The 25,564-nt window shown below is 55.1% G+C and overlaps 1 protein-coding gene across 1 annotated transcript in view; it reads left to right on the top strand.

Moving 5' to 3' along the window:
* ADCY5 (adenylate cyclase 5) overlaps positions 1-25,564 on the top strand; it is a 150,207-nt gene that overhangs the window by 99,192 nt on the left and 25,451 nt on the right. The window contains exons 4-11 of the mRNA XM_041002690.1: positions 11,674-11,785; positions 13,356-13,483; positions 15,157-15,315; positions 15,966-16,107; positions 18,483-18,623; positions 21,903-21,925; positions 22,633-22,777; positions 23,897-23,994. Coding sequence (XP_040858624.1) covers positions 11,674-11,785; positions 13,356-13,483; positions 15,157-15,315; positions 15,966-16,107; positions 18,483-18,623; positions 21,903-21,925; positions 22,633-22,777; positions 23,897-23,994 — 948 coding nt within the window. The remainder of the gene's footprint in view (positions 1-11,673; positions 11,786-13,355; positions 13,484-15,156; positions 15,316-15,965; positions 16,108-18,482; positions 18,624-21,902; positions 21,926-22,632; positions 22,778-23,896; positions 23,995-25,564) is intronic.

The raw sequence follows: 25,564 nt of genomic DNA, 5'->3' as shown, positions 1-25,564 counted from the left end.
TACAGGTGTTCCTGTGACCCGTGGGCCCTCTAAGGTTAGGTCAGGCCCACCCTGGGGGGCTTGGGCTACTTTTCACTAAGGAGGTTAAATGGAACAAGACAGATCATGCACATAAACAAGTATACACGCATGCATGCACACACAGATGCATGCACAGGTACACATACATGAACATACATGCACAAGTACACCCACATGCACCGTGCAGTCATCCATGTACATATGCATGAGTGTACAGTGTATGCAATACATGAACATGTATGTGCACCGTGTAGTCATACAGTTATATGCACATGCACAGATATGTAACACGTGCACATATACAGGTGCACTCACACAAGCCCCTTGAAGACAAAACCAAGGGCAGCAGGGAGTACATCTTCTCACACAGTTAGCATCTCTGCCCAGGCCTCATGGGGGCCCCGGGACCCAAGCATGTCCATTTAGCCTGGGTGTCCTCCTTCTGTCAACACCAAGAGTCTCAGCTTCTAGAGAAAAATGGCTTTGTGTGTTGCCTTCAGCTCACGCTCCTGTGTTGGGCAGGGACCGTGCAGCCAGTGACAGCCTTGGGCTTGCAGAAAGAAGGCTGCTGCTGGCTGGATCTCTGTGCCCAGGAGGCATCCCAAGAGGGCTGCGGGTAGCTGGGCCGAGCTCAGACAGAGCAGCAGAGTTGGTAGCTGAACTCCTGGACGTGAGCCTGGCTCAGAGCGCAGAGGTGTCAGCTTCCCTGATGCCTTCCCTTGGGGCCGCCTCTGGCCTGTGCTGGAGTAATCCCTAATAATCCTGGGGCCTCCTTCCCTGGAGCTGGCGTCCACCCAGCCGCTGTGCACCCAGGGCATTCAGATGCTCCCCTAATCCCCATGGTCAACACAAGGGGTTGGTGCTGCTGTCATCTCTGCTGGCTCAGTGGGAGAACCATCCCCAGAAAACTCTCTGCTGATGCAGGTTTTGCCTGGCCTGACCCCTGCCCAGGAGTGAGGAACAGGTGCGAGGATGCTGGGATCAGGAGGCTTGGGGAGTCCTCGGGCCAGAAGGACACTTGGAGGGGGAGGCTCAGCTTCTCAGTTATGTGTGTGCACCTCCGTCTGTGACCCTGAGAAGATACCAGAGGCCTTCCCTGTTTCAGAACAATTTCTGACACCTAGGGGTCTACAGCTAGTGACAGGTAACAAAGCCCAGAGGTCCAGATTCAGATCACGAGGTGACTGGCCAAGTGGTATTAACAGGAACTATAAGTCCCTGGGCTCTCCCTTCTGGAATTTTCTCATTGTCCCTGGCATGATCCCCGGCTGGGCCTGGACACAGGTGCTCCTGCAGACAGAGTTCACTCAAGTACACAATGGGACATAGGGAAGGAGACAGCCAGACAGCTCCCTGCTTTAGGCACAGGTGCTTGGCCAGCTCCCACAGCCACCTCTGGGTCCCTCCCTGCCCAGTCCTTGGCCCTCCCAGCTTCTTTCCTCTACTGTGCAGTGGATCCTGTCACACTGGCCTCCACCGAAGGGCTTTTGCTCCCCTCCAGGGGTGATAGCCACCCGCATTCCCTTCCAAGGGAGGCGATGACTTTGGGTCAATCAAAGGACAGTGCCATAATCACTCAGGAAGCAGCCTGCTCATGTGCAGGACCAGAATGAGACTGCAACCACAGCAGGGAGCAGTGTGTGTTTCTGTTTAAGCTGGGCCAGGATCAATGGAAGTAATCAGGAAAGAGATGACAGGAGGAGAGGGAAACTGAGATGTCACGATTTTCCTGGGGACAGAAGCAATTCTGAATGTGCTGCCACCAAGGAGAGCGGTGGCAGTGCCCATGAAAGCCAGCTGCAGGCTGTCATGCAGATGTCCCATGGGGGCCCCTGACTTGGGCCTCAAGCAGCTGCAGCCCTGGGAGGGAAGGGAGGACTCACACAGTCTGTCTCAGGCTGTTTTGGGGGCTGGCAGGGTGACTTCGACGTTTAAAGACACACTTTGTGTGAGGGCTGGGCTCCTGGAGAGCCTGTGGTGTACGGAAGGTGGCCTGGGCTCTGGGAGTTAGCAGTCCTACACAGGGTCCCGGCTCTGCTGTGCCCTGGCTGTGCAGGCAGGGGCAAGCTGCAGACGCTCAGCCACTGTGATGCCCCATTCCCTCATCTGCATACTGGGTTGGGAAGGGCAGCGACTCTCCACAGGGTCAGTATAATGCGGCAGCTTGCTCAGTGCACAATCTGGCACACGATGGGTGTTCAGTTGCCGAGAGCTGCCGTGGTTTGTGGTTCCCGTGATTCTCATGATTAGCATCAAAGAAAGGCCTGGGATCCTCAAGCCAAGGGGTGGAGAGTGACAAGTCACTTTCGTCAGTCCTCCGTGGAGCTGTAATATTTAGCAAAGGGGATGACAGGCCTTTCTGTGGAGACAGCAAGGCCACCCTGGCAACAATTCAGCTTTGTAATAGGATGCATCGGGCCCTGGATCTGATGACAGGTAGACTGTTGAGGTGTGGAGGAGAAGGGTCTGACCTGGGCAGGGCAGGGCAGGAAAGGGGATGATCGGGAAGCCCTACTCCCTGTGGACAGAGAGGACAGCCGTGCAGCAGGCAGTGCCAAAGGGAATGGCCAGGGACCACCTGAGAAGCTGCAGGTGCCTGGGTACCGAGCCACCACTGACTCTTGAGGCAGCCAGGGGCTGGGAGCCCCCATGAGGGCCTCCCAAGTGCCTCTCTGCCTCATGGAAGTGACACACAGATGTGGTCAACCCCTCTGGCTGGGTGGCTCAGCTGGGCTGTGCCCACGATGTCATCCCTGGGCGCATGAGTGCTCCCATTCATCCCTCCCGACCCCCAGAAACCTACACCAGAATGGGAGTCCCCAGGGCAGGCAGTTAGTGTCCAAGGAGCAGGAGGAAGAGGCTGGCTGGGCTGGTCACACGGTCAGGCCCAGGCACTGCTGGGCTACTCTAGCTAGGTGGTCGCCCTGGTGGATCAGAGCAAGGATGCAGGTATCCTTGGGATACACTGACTCAGCCAGCTCTGCCACTGGGGACATGGTGGGAACTGGGGAAGGCCACTTCATCTCACCCTCCATTTTCTCACCTGTTTTCTGGGGGATTGCCCTGCCCATTCACTCCTGCATCCATCTTGTGTTTCACTTTTGAGGCTGGTCAGCCACACAACCCCCAGGACCCTGAGCTCCAACTCAAGGCAGGAAGTGGGATGTGAAGCTAAAAGACATGCATTACACACTGTGTGAGTACTTTGTGCTTTGTGGCGCTTGCCTGGCCGCTGGGTGCCCTGTGCGGTAGTGGCTAGAAGCCAAGGTCTCTGTACGGGGTGACTATTCAACAGCTAGGCACAAAGGAGCTGTATGCTACAGGGGCTTCCTCCAGGGCTGCCTGGAGAGTATGTGAGCTAGGGTATGGAAAACCCCAGCCCAGCACTGCTCAGGAGTCTGCAGACTGATGATGACCTTGAACGTAGGATAGACCACCAAAGGAGAGTCAGGTCAAATAATCCAGTGCCCCAAAAGTTCCAGGGTGCAGGGAGCACCTAGATTTCGCAAGGACCCCCCCTAATGGAGCCCTTCTGGTTCTAAGGGAACAGCGGCAGCGGCAGGAGTGGGCCACTCTAAACGGCGCAGGAGGACAGAGAAGGCTGCGTCCTGCAGGGGACGCCAGTGCCAGGTCAAGGACACGGTCGGACACCTTCACACACAGACACCCCAGGTTCCGAAAGGGGTAGGGGATTGCTTGGTTCTCAACGTCTACCAGCCTCCTTCTCAGGCACCCGGGAGCCCACTAAGTGGGGCTCCTGGTGAGGCGGACAAAAGGGCGGGGATAGCGCTGCGGAGCCCGAGTGGGCGCGAAGACCCCAGCCCCTTCCCACACAGGGTCGGGAGGAGGTGTGCCCAGTGCTGGCTGCTTCCCTGTCTGCCTCAGCTTCTCCCCTCAGCCTGTCCCCGTCGTGCCCTCTTAAGGTTGTTATCTCCTTTCGCGTCTCCTTCAAGGACTTGGCCGTGTTCACCAGGTTGCTCCGGCGGCAGCGGCGTCGTCTGGCTCAGCCGTGCAGCGTGGCTCTGAATTACAATGACCATGACGGGGTCAGGGGCAGAGGGGGGCAGCGCTGAGATGCTGGGATGCTCGTGGGTGGATGGGGGCGGAGAGCGGCACGTGACACCTCCAGTGCGCACGTGCCTGCCTCCAGACGTTGCACCTGCTCCCTTCCCAGGGGCAGCTACACTTCCTCCATCCCACGCACGCACGCCGCTGCTGGGTGCCAGGCTGCCGCGGGCAGGATGTCCACACCCAGCGCAGCTCTGTAGAGAACAGCAGGCCCGGCTGTGGCAGCCCCTGCGATTGGGTTTTTCTTAAAAAATTAATCAGTCAGTAGTTTTAGATCTGGTAGAACAGACGTGGCCTGCATGTTAGGGCTTAGCCCGAGTGCAGTGGGCAGTCGTTGTCTGGAGTGCACCTGCTGTGCAGCCATCGTTTCATCCTTCTCCACAGCTCTTCCTTATCGTCCCTGTGTGGAACCTCTGTCCCCTGGGAAGGTTCTGGACAGCGTGTTCTGCTGCTGCCCTGTGGATTTAGCTGCTTGAGTTCCCGCTCTCTGTATCTGTGGCTCTTCATGTCCTCTGGGTCTGCCCATGTCCTATCACAACACTGCAGTCCCCTTCCCCTCCCAGGCCGAGTGCCACCTCGTGTGTGGCGGGGAGCTGGGGTGGTCAGCACTGCTCAGCTGGGGCATCCACAGCTGGAGACAAGGCTGACCTCTGCCTGAATCACACTGCTGGGACGTGATCAAATCACCCGTATGTGTGTGGACAGCACTGCTCAGCACTGCTCAGCTGGGCTCCACAGCTGGAGACGGGGCTGGTCTCTGCCTGAATCACACTGCTGGGATGTGATCAAATCTGGTCATCTGTGTCTCTGCTGCCATCCCTCCTGGGTTGATGCCCCTGGATAGGTGGCTGGGTCACACGGGAGTATTGTTCTTATGTTTTGGAGGGGTTTTTGGCTGCCTCGCATGAGGACTGAGCAGTTTGAGCTCCCTAACTGGTAAGGCTCCAGGGCTCCTGGTTCTTCCTTACTTGGGGCTGGGTCTTAACCAAAGGCCTGGGTTTGTCCTCGGGAAGCAGAATGGGGTTCAGTGGGCAGTGGAGCTAACAGCTAGCATATCTTACTGTGTTTGTCTCTGAGTGGAAACAGGAAACAGCAGAGGCACTGACAGTTGGCTGAGTTTAACTGTGTCTTGGAAACAGCTGGAATCCGTTGTGGTTGGCGCTTCTGATTTCAGTACAGATTCAGGCAGAAGGAGGATTTTCCAGAGCTGACCAAGAAGACATCCTGGAGATGGGAGGATTAGAATAGGGGCATCAGAGAGGAGTATGGATTGTTTTCCCATTTTTTGTTGTTTTTTTTTTTAAAGATGTATTTGCTTCGTTTGAAAGGCAGGGTTACAGGGAGAGAAAGACAAATTTTCCATCTGCTGTCCCAAATGGCTTCATATCCCAAATGGCTGTCACAGTCCAGACTGGACCAGGCTGAAGTCAGGAACCTGGAGCTCCACCCAGGTCTCCATCCTGGGTAGCTGGCATCCCAAGTACTTAGACCATCTTCCATTGTCTTCCCAGGAACATTAGCAGGGAGCTGAATTGAAAGAGGAGCAGCAGAGACAGGAACTGGTACTCATCCAGGATGCTGGTGTTGCAGGCAGCAGTGTAACCCGTTATGTACCACTTCTAGCCCCTTTTCCACTTTTCAAAAATGAGCAGTTTATTGTCTAAAAGTATTAATTCTTTATAGAAAACTTGGGAAATAAGAGCAGTACAGATGGCAGCCTCATCACCACCCACCTGGATGGGTCTTGCTGTGGATCCGTGGTGCTTGGAGTGCTTCTCCTTGAGGAAATACAAACCCAGCTCTTCCAGGAGTCTGAGCACAATAATGCCCCTGGGTGCTGTGCTGTGTGCATGGCAGGGGTGGGCAGAAACAAGATCAAGGGCCTTTGGGGATGGGCTGTGGTCTGCAGGGTTCCAGAAGCTGGTAAAGTGAATCCCTGGACTCGGTCCTATTGGACAACCCATCTGAGCCTTTCCTCTCAGATTTCACCTGCTGTGGGAATGTCCCCAACCCCACAGGCAATCCCCACCAGCATGTTCAGCACCCTATCCCTGACTGTTCCCCAACCAGCAGCCTTGGGTGACTTGTGGCAGCCTCAGCTGCAATGCCCCCTGTCTGCAACATTCTCCTGCCAGCCCTTAGGAAACAGCCTTCAGGGATCTCTTCCCAGGCAGGTGTCAGTGAGACTGCACCTAATGATGCTCACTCACCTCGTTGTTCCTCTGACTTGGCCCAAATAAGCCTCCTTGTCAGGTGACTTGGAGGGGGCATGTCTGTTAAGCAGGCAGCAGGCTAATCCAGGACCCAGCCACCTTGGTCTCCCAGCACTTCCAGCTTCCTCTGGACCCAGCAGCCTGGGAGTTGGCCTCAGATGTAGACAGGAAGCGCTAGCAATGGCAGCAGGGGATCAGACAAGCAGCTGCCATCACCTTTGGCTTACCCCTACCCGCAGGGAGACGTGGGCCATGAGAGTCCAGTGAGATTGCGACAAGCATAGGCACAGTGTCATAGTCACAGGGCCTGTTGGCAGCAAGAGGGGATGACCATGGGAAAACAGGCTTACCCATAGCAACTTGGACAAGGCCAAAGGGCTGTGGGGTCCCTGGGAGCAGGAGGCCAGCGAGCATGAATGATGTTCGACAGGTGCACCTGGGCAATGTGGGCACTGGCTGTGAAGACCTGGGTCCTCTGCCAGGATGAACTTGCAAGTGGGCATCATTCAATGCATTAGCACCTCACTGTGCACTTGGGCATGCTATGGCTGGGAAGGAGCAGGTTGAGCAGGAGCAAGTCTGGCTGACAGAACACACAGACATTTGGTTCGGGAAGGCAGCTGAGGGTTCAGCGGGGAGGGTGACCCAGTTTCCACAACTCTGCAGGAGAGACACAATGGGGTTAGAGTCCTGGGCCCCACCATTTCCAGCCAAGCTCCTGCTCACCTGGGTCAGAAGTCCTGCTTTGAGTGACCTCCCCACTGGCTGCAGGAGGAGACCTGCTTCTCTCTGACTCAGCAGCTGGTGGTGGCCTCAGGAGGAGCCCAGAAACATGGCCAGGTTTCCTCAGCCACCTGGAAGCTCCCACACACCTGTGGTTTCCCACATCTCTTGACATGGACCCAGGAAGCTGCCTGCATCCTTGACTGCTATACAACCTCTTTTTGTTGTTTTTTAAGACTTATTTATTTTTATTGGAAAGGCAGATATACAGAGATGGAAAGACAGAGAAAGATCTTCCATCTGTTGGTTCACTCCCCAAATGGCTGCAATGGCCAAAGCTGAGCCGATCTGAAGCCAGGAGCCAGGTGTTTCTTAGTCTTTCGCATGCATGCAGGGTTCCAAGGCTTTGGGCCAACTTCTACTGCTTTTCTAGGTCATAAGCACGAAGTTGGATGGGAAGTGGAGCTGCTAGGATACAAATGGGTGTTCACATGGGATGTCAGTGTTTGCAAGGCGAGGATTTGGCCACTAGGCTATCCTGCCAGGCCCAATCTCTAGTTCAACAAGTATTGCTGGAGTATCTGGCAGGTGGCAGGCCGTGGGCTTTACAGGTTTGCATATTGCAGTTGACATGCTGGGAACTGCAAGAGGTCCCTGGCGTGTGCTGCAGAAGGCCCAAAATAATTTTAGCCCTTACTTACTCTAAAGCCATGAGCATTCTCTTTGTTTCTACGAAGATGTGTTAGATGCTGTTGTAAGCCAAACTGTGCCACCCTAAGAGGCGGGTTGCTGGCCTGTGCCCTGGCCTCTGTCAAGTGTGACCTTTTTTGAAAGTAGGAACTTTGTAGATGAAATCAAAGAAAGATGAGTTCTTATCAGAGAAATGTGGGTCCCAGGTGAATAGAAAGTGTCAGGTGGAAGCACAGGGAGTAAGCCAGGTGGGGGCAGAACAGAGGCTGGAGTGGCAGCTTCAAGCCAAGGATTAACAACTACCCCCAGGAGCTAGGAAGTGACAAGCCTGGCTCCCATGTCCAGCCTCCTGAACTGAGATGCAATACTTTCTCCAACTCCAAGCCACCCTGTGTGTGACTTCTTTAGGAAGTTACTGTGTATACTTGCTATGTGCAGGGTGCTGTGTTAGGTGTGAGGAAGGCAAGGCACAGAGGGCAAAGCAAGCAGCCCCTTCCCCACTTCATGCAGCCATTCAGTTACACATTTCATAGGGGCTGGGGGATTTAGTCCTGAAGCACTCTCCCTCAAGGGGTTTGCATTCTAGTGAGGGGTGACAAACAAGAGCGGAATGATCAATAACATCATGACTGGTACAGTAGCACCCCTTTATCTCTGGGGTGTCTGATTCTGCAGATAGCACCAAGCCCTGCATAGGCACTGCTTCCACCTGTGACGCACTTTCACACATCTCGGCTTCTTGGCAGATCCAGATGACTAGAGTCGCTCTTGCACTGTGTTTAAGCCAGTGAAGTGGTTCTCAACCCTGCCACCCCTTGTGATCACCAAGGAGGCTTAAAATAAAACAGAACAAGAACACCCAATAGCACAGTTTCACCCCACTCTGTGGCTGGGGCTTGGCACCTTGCCATGGCGTATTTCCCAAGGGATTGCGATGGGCACCTGCTCCAGTGTAGCAGGAGTTGCAGTGAGGAACATGCCCTGAAGGACAGCAAAGTTGTTTGTGGAGGGTGACTGTGGTCATAGCCTGAGCATCTCAGGACATGGTAGGCAGAGGCTTGTCCTGCCCAGGTGGCCAAGTAGCCAGGTGAGCCTAGGCAGGTGTGGGATGGTCAAGGCTCTGGTGGCCTCTGGCTCATCACACCTCTGTTCCTTCACCTCTTTGGCTTTTACTACGCAATGTCAGATCTAGGGTGGACCAGCCACTGGGCATAGTATCCCCCCCGTCTCTGCCTTTGAAATGCTGATATTGGCCAAGAAGACACTCACTGTGTGTGGGACTTGACTCATGTGCAGTTGATCTGGACCCCAGCTCTCTTGGTTTTGATTTCCTGGGAGGTGGAGAATGGCTCTGCGACAGGGGATTTAACACAGACCAGAGATACCTCTTCCTCCCTGGGGACAAGCGATGCAGAGGGCGGGCCAGGATGGGGATCTGCCCGCTGTAGTGCCCTTACTTGCTGTATACCCACACACAAACAGTCTTCCAGGCCAGCCATTGGTGCTTAGGGAGAACTTGCACTCCCTCCATCTTCTGACCCCAGTTCATCGTAGCAGCCCACCCTGGAGCCACTCTCTGTTGCTCCCAGACCTAGCAGGCATTATGCCTTCTCCTCCTCTTCCGCTCACTTCCCTCATCTCTTGTTCCTGCCTTCCCTGTTTCTCCCACTCCTTATGTCCTTCCTCCTGCAGCTGCCTTTGCTGGTCTGGATTGGGATAAGATTGGCTGGAGGAGGAAAAGAAGGAGGCTGGGAAACTGCTCTCGATTCAGGGCCCAGGAATCTCCCCCACAACTCCGTGACTTTGGGGTACATTCCCTGGTGCCCCATCCTGTTTCCCCACCTCTCCATGTGGCTGGCCAACAGCTGCTAACAGTATCCCTTTTCACTTGAGTCTCATACCTGCCCAAGACCACACAGCAGCCCAGCACACTCCACCTACAGCCGCCCACATGTACGCCTCCATTTGCCTTTGCTGTATCCACAGTTGATGCCAGGGCATTGAATGAAGCCCCATTTCTCTGAGGATGACTGTGGACCAACAGACAGCATCCTAAAGAGGAAACCTCTGGAGTGTGGGGCCCAGGTCTTTAAGCCACTGGTGACTCAACTTTGCTTCCTCTCAATTTCTTTGCCACCCCACCACAACCCACCCATCAAAGAAGTTTGCTGACCTCTTGGGTGGTTGAGATGCATCGAGTTAATCTACACAAAGAACCCAAGTCTGACTGTTTATTCAGAGATGACAAGGCCATCAGAAGGGTAGATGGTAACCATTAAAACGGTAGTCGCTCATGCTTCCCTTGCAGAGGCCCCCGAGAGTGGTATCAGGGTGTGTCAGGAGACGGACAGAGCATGGTTGCAGTTCCCTTGGGGAGGGAGATTTGTGACTGGCAGAGGGAAGTACTTGTTCATCCAGCTCTAGGGTGTGGGAGCCGCCCCAAGCCACCCAGGGCTGGCAGTAGGCTGTGGACCTGTTTACAAGGACAAGACATACTCCAAAGGCAAGCGGCTGTTGCCTTACCTCTGGGAGTTGGCTTGCCTTTAGAAGAGCAGCTTTCCTGTTCAAGGGAAGCCTCAGATATTAACATGTCAGGATTCAAAAGGGTGCCTGGTGGATGAGGTGTAGTGTTCCAGTAAGACGAGGGGATAGATGAGAAGTAACCGGGGTGATGGATGTGCTGAGTTTCATTCAGTCATTCCGCACTGCATACATATATCATAACACCCCATAAATATAAATGCATGCAATCGTAGTTTGTCAAGATTCAATAAAAATAGAAAGACATGTTTCACATACCTGCACACTCTTCTGAAATAGAGTGACAAAATGTGTTTAGTTCTACATTCTTCATTTTAAAAATGAGCCTGTTGGTCCTGGATCCCCGGGAGTTTTCCAGGGCTGGAGTTGGAGGGAGATGCCATGGAAATGGCCCAGACCCTAGCAGAAAATAATAGTTCTGGTCTGTTCTGTCTCAGCCTCATTGAGGCTCAGCACTCTTCTCCATCAACCCCCCTAACCCCCAGCATGAAGGCTGTGCCCGAGACTCTACAAGGTCTCAAGGTAGACAGGTGACAGGGCAGCAGGCGGCTTGGGGCCAGGCCTCCAGGAACTTCTCAGTACAGAGTGTCACTTTTAAAAGGAAGCATTTAGTGGCCCTGACACGTTCTGGCCCTGGGGCTTGGTCTGCAGTTGTCTCTTAAAGGAAGACATTTCCAACCCTGAGTTACAGGAGTGGATGCAGGCTGCATAGCCAGCAGGTGCATTTGAAAGTGGAGGATGAGAGAGCTGGTGGAGGACAGCTTAGGGATCTGCTTAAGGTTGCATTCCCAGGGGAGGGAGGCCATGGAAGGCTGGGAACACTCTTTGGAACAGGCCTAGCTAGCCAGAGAGGCTGTTCAGGGACCACATGGAACAGAGCGGAGAATTGGGGAGGATCAAGGTAACTCAGAAGTGGGGTACCTGTCACCCCCAGGCCACCCTCGGGCCTCACATTCCTTTATCCTGTTTCCCTCTTGGCCAGCAGTGAGAGTGCAGTCAGAGCACAGGGAGAGAGAGAGAGGGTCCCTTCCCCAGAAGTCACTCTGGAGCTCCAGGACTCTTGCTGTCCAAAGAGTTCTGGGCTGGGCCCTGGCTACAACCTCCACTTGCTACCTTTCCTCCCTCCTGGGGCATGACTTAGTCTGCTGTAAGGAATGCCACTTGACTTAGAAGCAGCAGAAATACATTGCTGACTGTGAGAGGCTGGGCATGCAAAGTCAGATGCCAGCGTGGCCAGGTTCTGGTGAAGGTCCTCTTCTGGGTCACAGAGAGAGGGCATGTGTCCTTCTCTTAGGAGCCCGATGACCCACTCACCCCCGGATGTCCACTCCCGCCTGCTGATGCTTGGGCATTGTGATAGACCGTTTGCATGCAGGGCTCATGGACACTCAGTGTCCCCTCTACCCTGTCTCCCCAGCATTCTGTTTGCTGACATCGAGGGCTTCACCAGCCTGGCATCCCAGTGCACTGCCCAGGAGCTGGTCATGACCCTCAATGAGCTCTTTGCTCGCTTCGACAAGCTGGCTGCGGTGAGTTGCCCTGAGCCTGGGCTGGGGGTGGGAGGGGAGAGGCCTGCTGTGAGGAGGTTGGGGAGGGGACCTGCCAGGACCTGCCCTGCCGGGCGGGGCCCACTGTTGGGAACTGGAGGTGGGCAGAGGGGGCTGGTGCTGGAGGAGCTTTCAGCAGCTCCATGCCCTCACAACCCTGTGCCTGGAGGATGCCATGGGGCCACTGTCCTCATGGGGTTGGCCATTGATCAGAGCATGAGAGATTGCCCACATGGTCTACAGGTAGCTGTGTGTTGCCCCACTTTCCCAAGAAGCTTCCAGAAAGAGTATGCTTCACTATACGTACTGGTTGGCAGAAGGAGCTTACAGAAGGAACTGGTGAAGCAGGGAATGGTGGGTGGCACTCCTTCATTGGATCCCCGTTCACAGCTCTGTCATCCCTTGCCATCACTGTGCCAGTGATGCTCTGGATGTAGAGATATTTTATACCCTGCTTCGGGCGTGGTGCGGTTGCAGCCTAGCGACCTGTGGTATGTGGAGAGTACCGTTAAGTCCAAAGGGCATCGAATCCACCTGCCCAGCAGCACAGCGCACCTGCAGGACACCCGTTGTGCTGGTGGTGCTGACTGAAGGCTGTGACCGCTGCCCTGCCCAATGTCTGGAGAGGAACAGGCAGCACAGAGCCAGCCCAGGAAATGTCCAGGATTCACCACCTGTGAGTGTCACTCTCGCACCCTTGCAATGTAGAAAGATCACACTGTTCATGTGTCTGAGGACACATTTTCCTTTGCATACGGGACACCAGATCACGTTGTTGATGAGATTCAAGGATCTGTCCAGGGCTTCCGGGGGCTCCGAAGAGAGTCCTTCATGCCTGCTGATGTCCACGGAACCCAGTGAACAGGGGCAGACTTGGGGTGTGAGTAACAACCAGGCCTCAGGTTAAGTCAAGGCCACCTGAGCGCCTAACTCCTAACAGAGCTTGATGAAGGCTATGTTAGGAGCCAGCTTTGGGCAGCTGATCCTTGGTAATGAACGGCATTGCAATTTGAATCCTGTGACCAGTGAACGGTGGCCTGCTTCATCTGTCACACAACAGCTCTGTGGGCAGGTACCCTAGCACTTTCTTGGCATGTGCCTGCTGATTTAGCCAAAACTGTTTTGGTTAAAAAAAAAGTCTCAGAGTGGCTGACACTCAAGTGAGCCACTGGCTAAGGTTCCTTTCTGCTTGCCTCAGTCTTTCTGTAAAAGAAGAATCAGAAAATTGTGGCTGGAATCTTCAGCCAGGGTGTGTTTCACTCCTGGTGTCTGGAGTGGAGCCTTCCCCCGGCTGGCCAGGCTGCCCTCCCTGCTGAGCCACCGAGGGTCTCTGCAGTGGGGTCTCTGGAGCTCTGAGAAAGGGGAAGTGCCTGCACCTGCCCAGTGTCCCCAGCAGCCCCAGGGACCACACGGAGGTTCAGCCCGCAGCCTGGGCTTGCTGCCCTAAAAGGCAAGTTATGCCAGGCACGGGCTGGATCTGTGTAGCTCCCACGACTTGCCCTCCTCCTTCTCCTTACCACTCTTTGTAATCTGAAATTAATTTACGTTCCAGGAGAATCACTGTTTACGCATTAAGATCCTGGGGGATTGCTACTACTGCGTCTCGGGGCTGCCCGAAGCCAGAGCCGACCACGCCCACTGCTGTGTGGAGATGGGCTTGGACATGATCGAGGCCATCTCGTGAGTGCCCTTCCTCCAGAGGGACCACCCCCAAGCCCTAGGAATGACTGGCCAGCTAGCCACCTGCCAGGGAAACAGTGGGGCCAGTCGTCTCTCCAGTGCCCTCTCCCTGGCCAAGCAGTGGGTTGGTTGGCACTTCCAGGCTTGCCTCCAGCAGGTTCCTTTTTCCCAACAGCAGCCTGAGCAGCTGTTCCCAGGGGAGAGGTGGGGAGAGCCCCTGGTGGTGTGGGTTGACCCCTTCAGGAGAGGAAGAGACACTGACAGTGGTGGCTGTACCCTGTACCTCCTTCCTGCCAGATGCACCACAGTAGTTCCCACATCTTCTAGGATGGGGAAGTTGGCCTCCCAGGCACTAAGCAGTCCCCCAGGGTAGTATTGCCAGGCAGGTGGATTCACACACCATAGAAGAAAGACTGCTTGGCCAGTTCTTGGTCATCACTGACCGTGGAAGGAGGCCCGGTCGTTAACAGTCCGAGTGTACACATCAGCCCAGGGAGCAGGTCAACTTGGACTTCAGATACAGCTTAGACAGGGGCTGAGGGATAGAGAGGCCTCAGAGGTCAGAGTGGCTGGCCAGGTTTGACTCCATTCCAACTGGGCAGCATTTGACAAGTGTCCCTACATTCCTGCGCTATAGTCGGTCATCTGTTGCCCAGAAATGCAGTCTGTTGAGTGAGGGCTGGAGGGAGGGCAGGATGCCCACGGCACAGATGCTGGGCAGGCCATGAGGATACCATAAGGCAGGAAGAGGCACAAACAATTAGGTGGAGAGAGGTGATAAAGAGACTACCCAGTCCCACTAAAGGCATCAAAGTGGGTTGCATGTAGGAGGTAGCCCTGGAGAAATGGCCATCAGAGTGAAGCATTACCAGCCTGAGTGCCGGGAAAGGACCAAGCCAACCCCAGGACACAGGGAACGGTGGGTGACAAGCTGGTGACTGGGGCAGAAGGGGTCTGCAGGGAGACCGAGAGGTGACCCTTCTAGCCCACTGGCCCTGTCTGACTGCTGGTCTTCAGGGTCAGGGAGGGTCCAGTCCCTGAAGACTACGGCCTGTGTACACACACCAACACCCACACCGGCACCGACACCGACACAAATCCAGGGCCCACTCCTGCAAGTCCCAGGCACAGATGTGTTGCTTCCTCCCCTCTGTACCCCGAACGCTTGGTACCTAGTGCATGTGGCAAGGCCTAGGACCTCCCTAGACTTCTGGCTTCATCTTCCTCTGTCATCCCACTGACCTCTAGAAAGAAGCAGCAGCATGACTAAACCCAGTTACCACTGTCCAAAGCCACTTTGTCTTACCCACAAGAACAGTTTGGAGTTTGGAAGGACTGCTTCTCTGTCGGACTCAAGTGTGCATTAAAGCACGTTTGCATTTCTGGGAGAGGAGGTGGTCGCGGGAGGGGTCTGGAAGGGAAGCCCCAAGGACCTGGGTTTTAGCATGAGGTGGCCCGCCACCTAGTGGCCAATATGAGAAACAGCTCCTCCCAGCTGCCTGCAAACTGAACACCTGCCAGCCCACTTGCCTTCAGATCCAAGGTTCTCAGACTCTAGCTGGGCAGAGCTAAGAGAGAATAACCTCCTGGACCCCTGAACATTCCAGCTTCACCTCCACTCTGTGTGCCTGGCCCCTGACCCTCTCCCAGCCTTACCCCTGCTCCGTCCCCAGGTTGGTCCGGGAGGTAACAGGCGTGAACGTGAACATGCGTGTGGGGATTCACAGCGGCCGGGTACACTGCGGTGTCCTGGGCCTGAGAAAGTGGCAGTTTGACGTCTGGTCCAATGACGTCACGCTGGCCAACCACATGGAGGCTGGCGGCAAGGCAGGGTGAGTAATGGGTCAGAGGGGGCAGGGCCAGGGCTGGGGTGGACAGGATGGAGTGTCAGGCACTTTGTGGGCAGGAGATAGTGGGCAGAGTTCAACTGAAGTAAAAGTTTTCTTTTTACCAACGCTGCTGGGTGAGAGCTGGAGCGGGAGCTCAGCTGGCACTGAGCCTTCCAGGGTTGGGGGGACAGATGCACTGACCAGAGGAGCAGCACCTGGGCAGGGCCGGGGGCAGAATAGGAAGGCAGGGGTGGGCAGAGCTGCCAGGATGGGGCTGTAGGAAAATACACACGTAGAGGGACATAGACTTTCACAGTATGGCTCTTAGGTGACTAGGGGAGATGGTGCCTGTTTTAAGAAGGGTATGGGTGTCGGGCTGGGAGTTTGAAATCAGTCCCATCTCCAGCAGGAGCCATGGCTGGCCTTGAGTGGGGCGGTGGGGGAGAGGGCTGCAGAGCGTCTGACACTGCAGGGCAGGCAGCCGTGAGGTGGGGCACAGGGCATGGCTGGAGAGGCCAGCCTTTGCCTTTTCTGTGGTGCGGGAGGGAGACAACATGAGGGCTGGGCTGCTGAGCTCAGGCCCTGGGGTTGGAGTCATGAGCGAGCTCGCAAGTAATTCTAAATGCCCGTGTCTTCTCTCCTCCACGCCATAGACGCATCCACATCACCAAGGCCACACTCAACTACCTGAACGGCGACTACGAGGTGGAGCCAGGCTGTGGGGGCGAACGCAATGCCTACCTCAAGGAGCACAGCATTGAGACCTTTCTCATCCTGCGCTGCACCCAGAAGCGGGTCTGTGGGCCTGTGGGGGCCGGGGGAGGTTTGGAGCACCCCGGGGGATGGGGCTGGGAGGATTGCCTCTCTCTTGAGCAGCTATGGTTTGTGCGTCTCAGGTCATGGGCACCAGAGAGGCCTCATAGGAACAGATGGTGAAGAGGGTGATTTTGCACTAGGATTCTGTTGCTGACATGCTGCAAGCCCCCAGATCAGTTTAGCAGCCATAGGTCAGACAGGCGCAGGATGGAAACTACACCTCCGGGAAGCCTGTGGCTGCCAGTGCCACATGGGCGCGGGATGGAAACCACACCTCCGGGACACCTGTGGATGCCAGTGTCACGCGGGCGCGGGATGGAAACCACGCCTGTGGGACACCTGCGGCTGCCAGTGTCACGCGGGCGCGGGGTGGAAACCACGCCTCCGGGAAGCCTGTGGCTGCCAGTGCCACGCGGGCACGGGGTGGAAACCGCGCCTCTGGGACGCCTGTGGCTGCCAGTGCCACGCTGTGCCCCCCATTCTTTTTTGCCTTTTACTGGATGGATGCTTATCCTTATTTTTCTATCTGTCATCTCTCTAATACATGAAAATGCTTTGGAACATTGGTTTAAAAAATGAAATTACAAGTTATTTTTGGTGCAAAACTATGAAATCTATACATGAGGCTGGGCGTTGGGCATGTAGACTAAGTGGCCACTTGAGATCCCTGCATTCCAAAGCAGAGCACCAGTTCAAGTCCCCACTGCCCCACTTCTGATCCAGCTCCCTGCTCGCGAGCCTTGGAAGGCAGCAGCAGATGGCCCCAGGACTAAGATCTTGTCACCCACCTGGGAGACCTGCAGAGCATCCCAGGCTCCTGGCTTAAGCCACAGCTGTGACAGATATTTGGGAGTGAGCCAGGGTGTAGAAGATCTCTCTATCACTCTGTATTTCAAATCAGTGTTTTAAAGATCTTTGTATAGTTTATTCATAATGGGTTTTCATGAGCTTCTAGAATCGCCTCATATGCATGGATTTCAAAATTTTTGCACCAACATACTGATCTCTCTGATTTCATTTTCCACACACTTTTTGAAGCCCCTTCGTGCAGGTACCAGCTGTAAGTCAGTCTGTCCCTGCTTGTACTTTGTTCTCTGAAACTCAGTGCTTCCCCCTCTGTCGGTATTTAATCCACTTCCTCTTTGTGCAGCCCACACTTGCCAAAATAGAAAGCTGAATTATTAGCGGGCTTCCCAGCTTCTATTTTTGATGGTGTCATGTTCCACATTCTTAATTTTTCAGGCAAAAGAAGAGAACATTTTCTTTTTCTCCCTCAATTAGGATGCCTCTTCCTTGTGTGTTGGTCACAGCCCTTTGCTGGGGGAAAGCTGCCCATTTTCTTAGACTGGCAACTAGATGAAACTGGGAGGAAGGCTCAGATACTTAGGAGGAAGTAGAAGGACATCAGAGGGTCACCTCATCCCGATGCAACCCTCTGAAGATGGTTGAAGAGAGGGCTGGGGTGTCACAAGGCGTGTGGTCGGGGGGAGAGCTTCTCAGGATTAAATCAACTCATTCGTGAACACGCAGTAGTTCAGAGCCTACAGAAACTGAAATCTCCGCAGCCATAGCCCTCAGCCTCTCCTTCCTACTCTATGCCCTGAGTCCTGGCATGGAGACAGACAGGCAGGACCACAGCCCCATCCCAGCAGGCTAGCTAAGAAGCAGGCTGTGTCCCTGCCCAAGCCCCACCCTACCCCACCTTGTCTGACAAGGAAGAGGTGAGAGTCTTCCTAGGGCCTCTCCAGCCCTTCTCTCTTGCACTTGTTGGGGTACACAGGCAGATGGGGGTGCTGGCTGAGAAGCTGCCCTCCCTCCATCCCCGCTGTTGCAGCGTGCTTCATCAGGGAAGCCAAGTACAGACTGGAATTAGGACCTCCTCTCTCACTGTGTCACCCGGCACTGGCAGAGCCACACGCTGCCCGCCCACCCCTGAGGCTCCACGTGCAGCTGTCTCTGAGTCCCCACGTTTCAGAGAGCAGAAGTGAATTTGTCCTTGAGTGGGTGGGAGCTGGCCTGGCTGCCCCCCAACCTGAGCTTCCTCAGGATAGGGGAGGAGAGAAAGGCAGGTGCATCGGTCCAGGCCCTGGGGCGAGGAAGGGAAGAGGAGGTGAACTGCGAGAGACAGAATCTTATAGCCACATTTGTAGGGAAGACAGTGACAATGGTGCCACATTGCACATGTCTGCAGCTCCTGCCTAGGCTTACAGAACTGTGGGTTCGTGGCACACCCCAGGTTCCCACACAGAGAGGAGAAAGGGCAGCTGCCTTCTCCTAGGAGGAACTGGAACTCCCAAAGTCGGGCTGCCCCGGTGGCTCTGAGTTCAGGCTGACCATCTGCATTGCTCTCCCAGAAAGAAGAGAAGGCCATGATTGCCAAGATGAACCGCCAGAGAACCAACTCCATTGGGCACAACCCGCCACCCTGGGGGGCCGAACGCCCCTTCTACAACCACCTGGGCGGCAACCAGGTCTCCAAGGAGATGAAGCGAATGGTGAGTGGCTGGGGAGAGCATCCTCCAAGAGTGAGACCCCTTCCTCTTCTCCTCTTCCTGGAGTGTGTTTGCCCAAGGGAATTAGAAAGAGCCATAGGGGTCAGCGAGCCATAGGGGTCAGCCTGCCTGGGACTGGGAGCTGGCAGGCCCAATCTCCCAGCCCTGACTGCTCCCCATGGGTGCCCTCCGCAGCTGGGAGCACTTGGCAATGCCCCATCCTCCATCTGCCTTGGTAGAGTTTGATGTGGTCTGATCTCAGGGCCCAGCCAGCTGGGTGTTGGTGAAGCCATAGGAGCCAGCCGGGCATCAGCTTGCCCACTACCTGATAGCATTCATTGCATTGTCACTGCAGAACATCCTAGTGCTTGCATCAGAGCTGCAAGGCAGGACAAAGCCCCCACTTCCTCTCCTCTCCCCTTTCTTCCCACTGAGCTGGCCCAAGGTGGAGATGTCACTACCACCTCCAAGGCCATCACCACCTGCCTAAGAGGACAGTCACCTCTGGCTGCAGGCCCATCTGGGATGTGTTGCTGTGGGAAGAAGCAGAAGAAGGGGAACACACACAGGAGCTATGCCAGCCGCCACGAGGTCTCCATTGGAGAATGTGGGGAGTGGCCTGCCCTGAGGGAGGCCAGGATGCTAAGGGACAGGTGTGGTAGCTACTTGGTGCCCGAAGTTTGTGTCTCTGGGTTGGAACTGGTGAAGTTGCTGCAGAAGCCGTGGGGAGATAGAGTCCCACTGGGCCCTGGCAGTCAGCAGCCCAGGGCTGGGGGCCCAAGAGGAGGGTTGGGCTGGGCTGGGGACCTAGTCATTCTGCTCCCTGTTGGAGGCAGGTGGCACAGGTTTTGAAGAGGGAATTTGAACTGAGGCAGGGTCTCCATTTCAAATTTTAGTGGCAGAGGAGCCACCCAAGGTGGGAGCAGAGGAAGAGAGATCTGACTTGGCTTTTTCCTAGGGCTTTGAACTTAGATGCTTGTGGACTTGCCAGGGCTGTTGTGGGTGCTGGCTGCCGCCTGCTGCCCCCTGGTGCCCTCCCTGAAGCAAGAGGCAGTTGATAAGGTTCTTGGTGGTGGCTCCAGCCCTCCTGTAGATTCTGAATGTGGGTGGGGTCCAGAGTTGGGGAAGGGCAAGGTGGTGAGCGGATGGAGAAAAGCTGGACAGGGAGTAGGAAGATGGTATCTGTGTGTGTGTGTGTGTGTGTGTGTGTGTGTGTGTGTGTGTGTGTGTGTGCACCCACATGTCCTAATGGAGAGGTCAGGAGCTGGCAGCCTGTGGGCTGGGCTCAGTTCGTTCTCTGTTTGTAGGCCTCAGGGAATTATTTTTCTTTGGTGACACCTTCCCCCATAAACTGCAATTCTGGTTCTTTTGGGAATCTTAAAGGAGGCAATTTGGGCAATAAGCACCAGTTTGGCAGACCATTAATCATAGTTAGGACAAAGAAGAATTAGCAGTGAGGGCCCAAACTGGGGGAAGGGAAGGGGGAGAATTTAATTGCTTTGCCAAGCAGGGGTGTCAGAACAAGGTTCCCTACTATAGCAGCCTCTTCAGCAGCCTGCGGGAGGGCAGGCCCCTACCCGGGTGGGCCCAGTGTCCCCCGAAGAGGCTGGCATCCGAGCAAGGGCTCCAGTCACCACCCCCACCTTGCCTGTCCAGGCTGAGCCCCACCACTGGATATGTTCCACACCGCCCATGGGCTTTGGTGTTAAACTTGCTTCAGATCTTCAAGACCTGCCAAAGGAGGACTCTGATCCTGATTTGCCACCATCACTTTGAAATAAAACCCAGTACAGCCAAAAGGAGGGGTGAGGATTGGACAGAGCAGCCGCCAGGTACTAAAAGGGCACTCACGGTCCACAGCCAGCTGCTTCTTGAGGCTTCCCCGGCATACACAGTGGAGCAGAGCTGGGCTTGCTCCTGCGTGGGCCTGACCATAAGGTCTTCCAAGTGATTTGTTTGTAGTAAGATTGACAGGACACTCAGCTGGTGGGACAGGCAGACATGGAGAGGGACAGTGACCTACTTCCTGGGGGTGGGCCCCGCCTGCAGATCTGTGCTCTGAGCACCTCAGGGGACCCAGGGGAGGGGATGCACAGCTTGACCTGCTACTGTCTGCTTTATTCTCATTTCCCCAACCTGAGCCTGACACTGAACTGTCTACGAGCCCCTGTGTGCAGGTGGTTAGTGTAGACCCAGCTTCCTGCTCAGCCCAGGAGGAATGGCAGGTCAGTGGTCTCTCAGATGCTGGTCAGAGCAGTGGAGGCCAGCAAAGCAGCAGCACAGCTCAGCAGGTTGTCACCCACTCCTGCAGTGGAGTTCATAAGCTGTTGCTTCCTGGGGCCATGGAATACAAAGAGCTCACATGTGTGGCCACCTGCAGCCTGAGCCATGCTGTGCTGAGAACATGTGGCTTGCACCCGGGTGACACCTACTCCTCCCGCCAGGACTGTAAGGACAGGCAGAGGGAAGGCCTGGCAATCCTCAGGGGACAAATATGCCCAGCTTGACCTGGCAGACAACTGCATGGCCAGCTGCAGGCACTTGGGAGGGTGGTGGTCTGGAGGCTGCTATGGCTCTGGAAGCCTCCCTCTTATCTCCCACTGTAAGAAGTGGAGAGAGTTGGGGCTCTCTCGATACTATGGGTCCTGGAGGCACACAAGCCCTGCGTGCACTTCCACATGTGTCCTTTGTGGGAATGAATACGGGAATGTTTATGTGACCCTGGTCCCTCTGTAGAGTGGAGTGGCCAAGATTTGAACCAGCACTCTGATATGGGATGCTGGCATGTCAGGCCACGGCTTTACCTCCTGGGCCACAGGACTGGGCCCCTGAAATGTGTTTATCCTTCTGTGGAATTGACAGATGAATTCCAAGTCTGGGCTGCCCACTCCACTGGCTCCAAGGCACCAAGCACCACACCAGTTCTCAGTGTTGCGAGTAACCGTGAACTTGAGTCCAGGACAGAACATGTGATGTTGTGTGTGTGTGTGTGTGTGTGTGTGTGCTGGGATGCATGAGTGACAGATGGAACAGCTTGATCATTCTCACTCCATCTGAGTAAGAGGAAGAGCTAGGAAGCAAGAACGGGGGGCCTCCGAGTGCATGTTCCAGGTGTAGGCAGAGGGGCTGAGGGGAGGTCAAGGAATGGCATGGACACCCGGGTTTGCCTGTGGATGCAATGCAGTCAGCACCTCCCAGTACCCTGCACAGAGCCCTTCTCCTAGATGGCTGCAGCTCTTGCCTCTCCCCTCACTCTCCTCTTTGCGTCTCCTTCTCTTGTAGGGCTTTGAAGACCCCAAGGACAAGTGAGTACCACACCTGACTCTCTTCCCGCTCACTCAGCCTAGGGATCGCCCTACCTCTACCTGTCACTCCCCACGCTCCTCTGTGAGAAGTGACCCCTGCCCCCAACCACAGCTGGGAGGGAGTAGCTCTCAGACTGGCCACCAGCGGCCATCAAGCACTGGCCATCATGTACCTGCATGCACCATAGCTCCCTCAGGACAGCATAGGCCTTGGCACTGGCCCCTAGCCTCTGATCATATCCAGAGCCTCTGAGCAAATGCCCTCCATGCCTCCTGCCTTCACTTCCCTGGTCCTTGGATGCCCCAGATTTTCACTCCAGGACCAAGCTATACCCTGAGCAGAGGGTGTTTTAAGTTTACTACTCCAGGATCCACTTTGAGCAGGGAGTCAGGGGACCAGGTGGAGCTGTGGCAAGAGTGTCACCCTCAGGTCTCAGACAGGATACCTCAGTGGAGAGCTGAGAGCAGACTGTCACCTGTGGGAGAAACAGCCAACACTTCGGGGTTGACTCACATTGTTGCAGTCGTGTATTGGTCATCAGGACAGCCCTTCAGCCTGTGGCCATGAGGTTGTTCACGTGCAGAGTGCCCCCTGGCATGAGATTTCTGGCTGCCTAGTCTCCATACCCAGCCATGTGTTCAGGGCTCACAGCGATCACCCCTCGTGGCACCCCGGCCTGTCTGATGTCTGTCTGTCCTGCTCTCAGGAATGCCCAGGAAAGTGCAAACCCCGAAGATGAAGTGGACGAGTTTCTGGGCAGGGCAATTGACGCCAGGAGCATCGACAGGCTGCGGTCGGAGCATGTCCGCAAGTTCCTTTTAACCTTCAGGGAGCCTGACTTAGAGAAGAAGGTACGGGGGAAGGGGCGGGGAAGGGGCAGAGGGAGTGAGAGAGTGGCCCCAGGGAGGGGCAGCAGGGAGAAAGCTACGGGACCTACAGAGGAAGGAGCCTCTCCTGGGGCCTGAGTGTCCTCAGCTCTGAGGTCACGCAGAGAGACTGGGGGTATAGACACCCCAAACTCAGTGTGCCTCAGTCTTCTCATCCAGAAAAGAGGGTTGTTTAGCACATCTATCTCACAGCAAGGTTCACATGGCTTCATGCGTGTGCCACTGTAGGCCATGTGGGCACCTGGCACATAGTAGGAGGTTCCTGTTGGTGCTTACCTTGGTGGTGTTGTCGCCAAGAGTACCCTCAAGGGATTCAAGCTGGAAGTGGTGATCCCAATTGGAGGGGAGAAAGCTCACGGTCAGGGTGGTTGGGTGACTTTCTTCAGACCACCCAGGGAGACATGAGAGGATCCTGGCCAGATCCTGGTCCTTGTGTCCAGCGGGCACCTCTTGCAGCATGTCACCCACAGTTCCTCCAGGCTCTTTCGGCACAGTGGGCTCCCGGAGCTCATTCGGCACTAAACCAAAGAGGAAGGGCTCATGGGCAGAATAAGACTGGGGGCAGGGAGGCCGTGATATGGACTCGGAGGCTGGGCTGGTGTCTGCCTTTGTTGGTACAACTGCTGATGGCAGGGACCAAGGGTGACTCTGGACAAGAAACAGACACCCCTAAAATTCCACTGACTCCTCTATAAGTGGACACAGTATGGTCCCACACCCACTTGGTGGGTCCTAAAGGACCCTGAAAGAGCTTGGTGGATTTCCTGCAGGTGATGGTACCCAGACATTCTAAGGCATCACTTAGGACTCTGATAGTGGCCCAGCTGCAGGGGGTTTCTGGCCCGATGCTGCTCTGGGTCCCTCCCCTTGCCCTGCCTATACCAGACTCCTTGTGCCCATCTGCATGCCCATCTGGTTCTCAAGGGTTCCCTGTCCTGGGAACGGGCTGTGTGCCCGTCCAGCCTTGGGGCAGAGGTAGGGGGATGTGTGTGTGTGTGTGTGTACGTACATGTGTGCAGCCCAGGCCTCCTAGTCCCTACACCCTCTCACCCTGTCTGCTTCTCCCACCCCTCTAATCCCCAGTACTCCAAGCAAGTGGACGACCGCTTTGGTGCCTACGTGGCATGTGCCTCGCTCGTCTTCCTCTTCATCTGCTGTGTCCAGATCACCATCGTGCCCCAGTAAGTGTTCATGTCTTTGGCTGTGGGGTCTCCCATGGGCTGGAGGGGGTGTTGATCACCAAGGACTGGTGCTTGGTCTGGGAGGGAGATTTGGGGACATACCCTTGGTGGGTGAACCTGGGATGCCAGCAGCAGGTAGGGTCTGGCCCCACTGGGCTGAGAGGCAGTGTACCCCTGGACTTCTCCACAGGTGCTGCCCAGCAGCATGAGCTGGGTGTCCTGCCCAAGGCTTGCTTATCTTCTCTCACCTCACACACAGCGCCACTGCCCTGTCCAGCATGTCCCCAGGGTTCACCAAGCTGGCCTCCTGTGACATTCAGTGTTGAAAAGACACCCCTTGGATCTGTGACTGCTGTGGTTGTCAGGACACAGCAGGTAGAGCACCAGATGCCAGCAGCTGGCTCTGCCTGCCCCCGGCTCTGCACCTGTGCCCGTGATACCCTGTACCAAAGCCACAAGGAATTGATGGGAGAGTGGGTCTTCATGGAACCCCAATTTCTTGCATTGAAACGGGGCCAGCTAGACCTCCTATTGATGGTTCCCTATTAGCTTGCATGCTGACTTCTTTTTTTAAATGTATTTTTATTTTGAATTTTGAATTATGTGGTACAATCTCGTATAGGCTGGGATTCACCCCCAAACTCCCACCCCCTGTCAGATTATTCCCATTTTGTTACAATGGTGTAGTCCTTCATAAGGAATCATAATTCTATCAGTCTCTTATTTAAGAGTACCCCAACTTATTGGTACAGACAACGTCAGACATATGTACAAAAATTTCATTCGGAATCCATCTTTCGTCTGGAAGCAGGGATGTATGTTCCATTATGCCCCCATGTCTGTATATGATAGACCCCAATACTCCATCACTATACATTTCCATAAATGGGAAGCCATGAAACAAGGTCAACAACTGGTATGAGTTAGAACAGCCACAACAACAACAAATTATAGCACCATGAAAAAATGCGCCACTGAGTAACCAACATACTGACTTCTAACTGCTCTGTCTGCAGTGTGGCAGGGGCATGGAGTCACCCCTGCCATCCCTCCCTGGCTCAGGCACCAACACTGGAAGCCTGGAACAAAGGCAGCTATGGGAGTGCGCCCTTTAGGAATCTGCTCCTTCTGGTACACCTCTGGTCCCCGCCACCTCCAGGCTACACTCTGCCTTAGGGACTCCAGGCTGGTGTGAGGAGCCGAGCTTTCTGAAGCAGAGTCCCCTGCAGTGCTGGTGTCCTGGGGCTCTCACTGAGAGCCTGCAGTCTCCCTCAGCAGGGAGAGGCAGAGCCAGGGACACAGATTTTTCCTATTCACTGGCCAGAAGTTTTGGAACAAAAGCAGAGCAGGACATGCCCTTCTGAGCAGCCCTAGCTTCGTGCCTGTCACAGAACAGTTGGGCTGCTGGCCGACCCATTGCTAGATCAAGGCCTCCAACCAAAGCAACCCTCAGCCGTAATGGTTATTTACCCTTGAGTGAGGACTTGGAGGGACTACGTGGGAGTTTGTGTGTGTGTGTTAATGATTTATTTTGTTTAGTTGAAAACAGAATTATAAGAGAGACAGGGAG

The sequence above is a fragment of the Ochotona curzoniae genome, unplaced genomic scaffold, assembly GCF_017591425.1.
Source record: "Ochotona curzoniae isolate NIBS_2020 unplaced genomic scaffold, NIBS_Ocur_1.0 scaffold_2587, whole genome shotgun sequence".
Taxonomy (NCBI): domain Eukaryota; kingdom Metazoa; phylum Chordata; class Mammalia; order Lagomorpha; family Ochotonidae; genus Ochotona; species Ochotona curzoniae.
The sequence above is the reverse complement of the archived record's forward strand: the minus strand, read 5'-3'. Positions and strand labels throughout refer to the sequence as shown.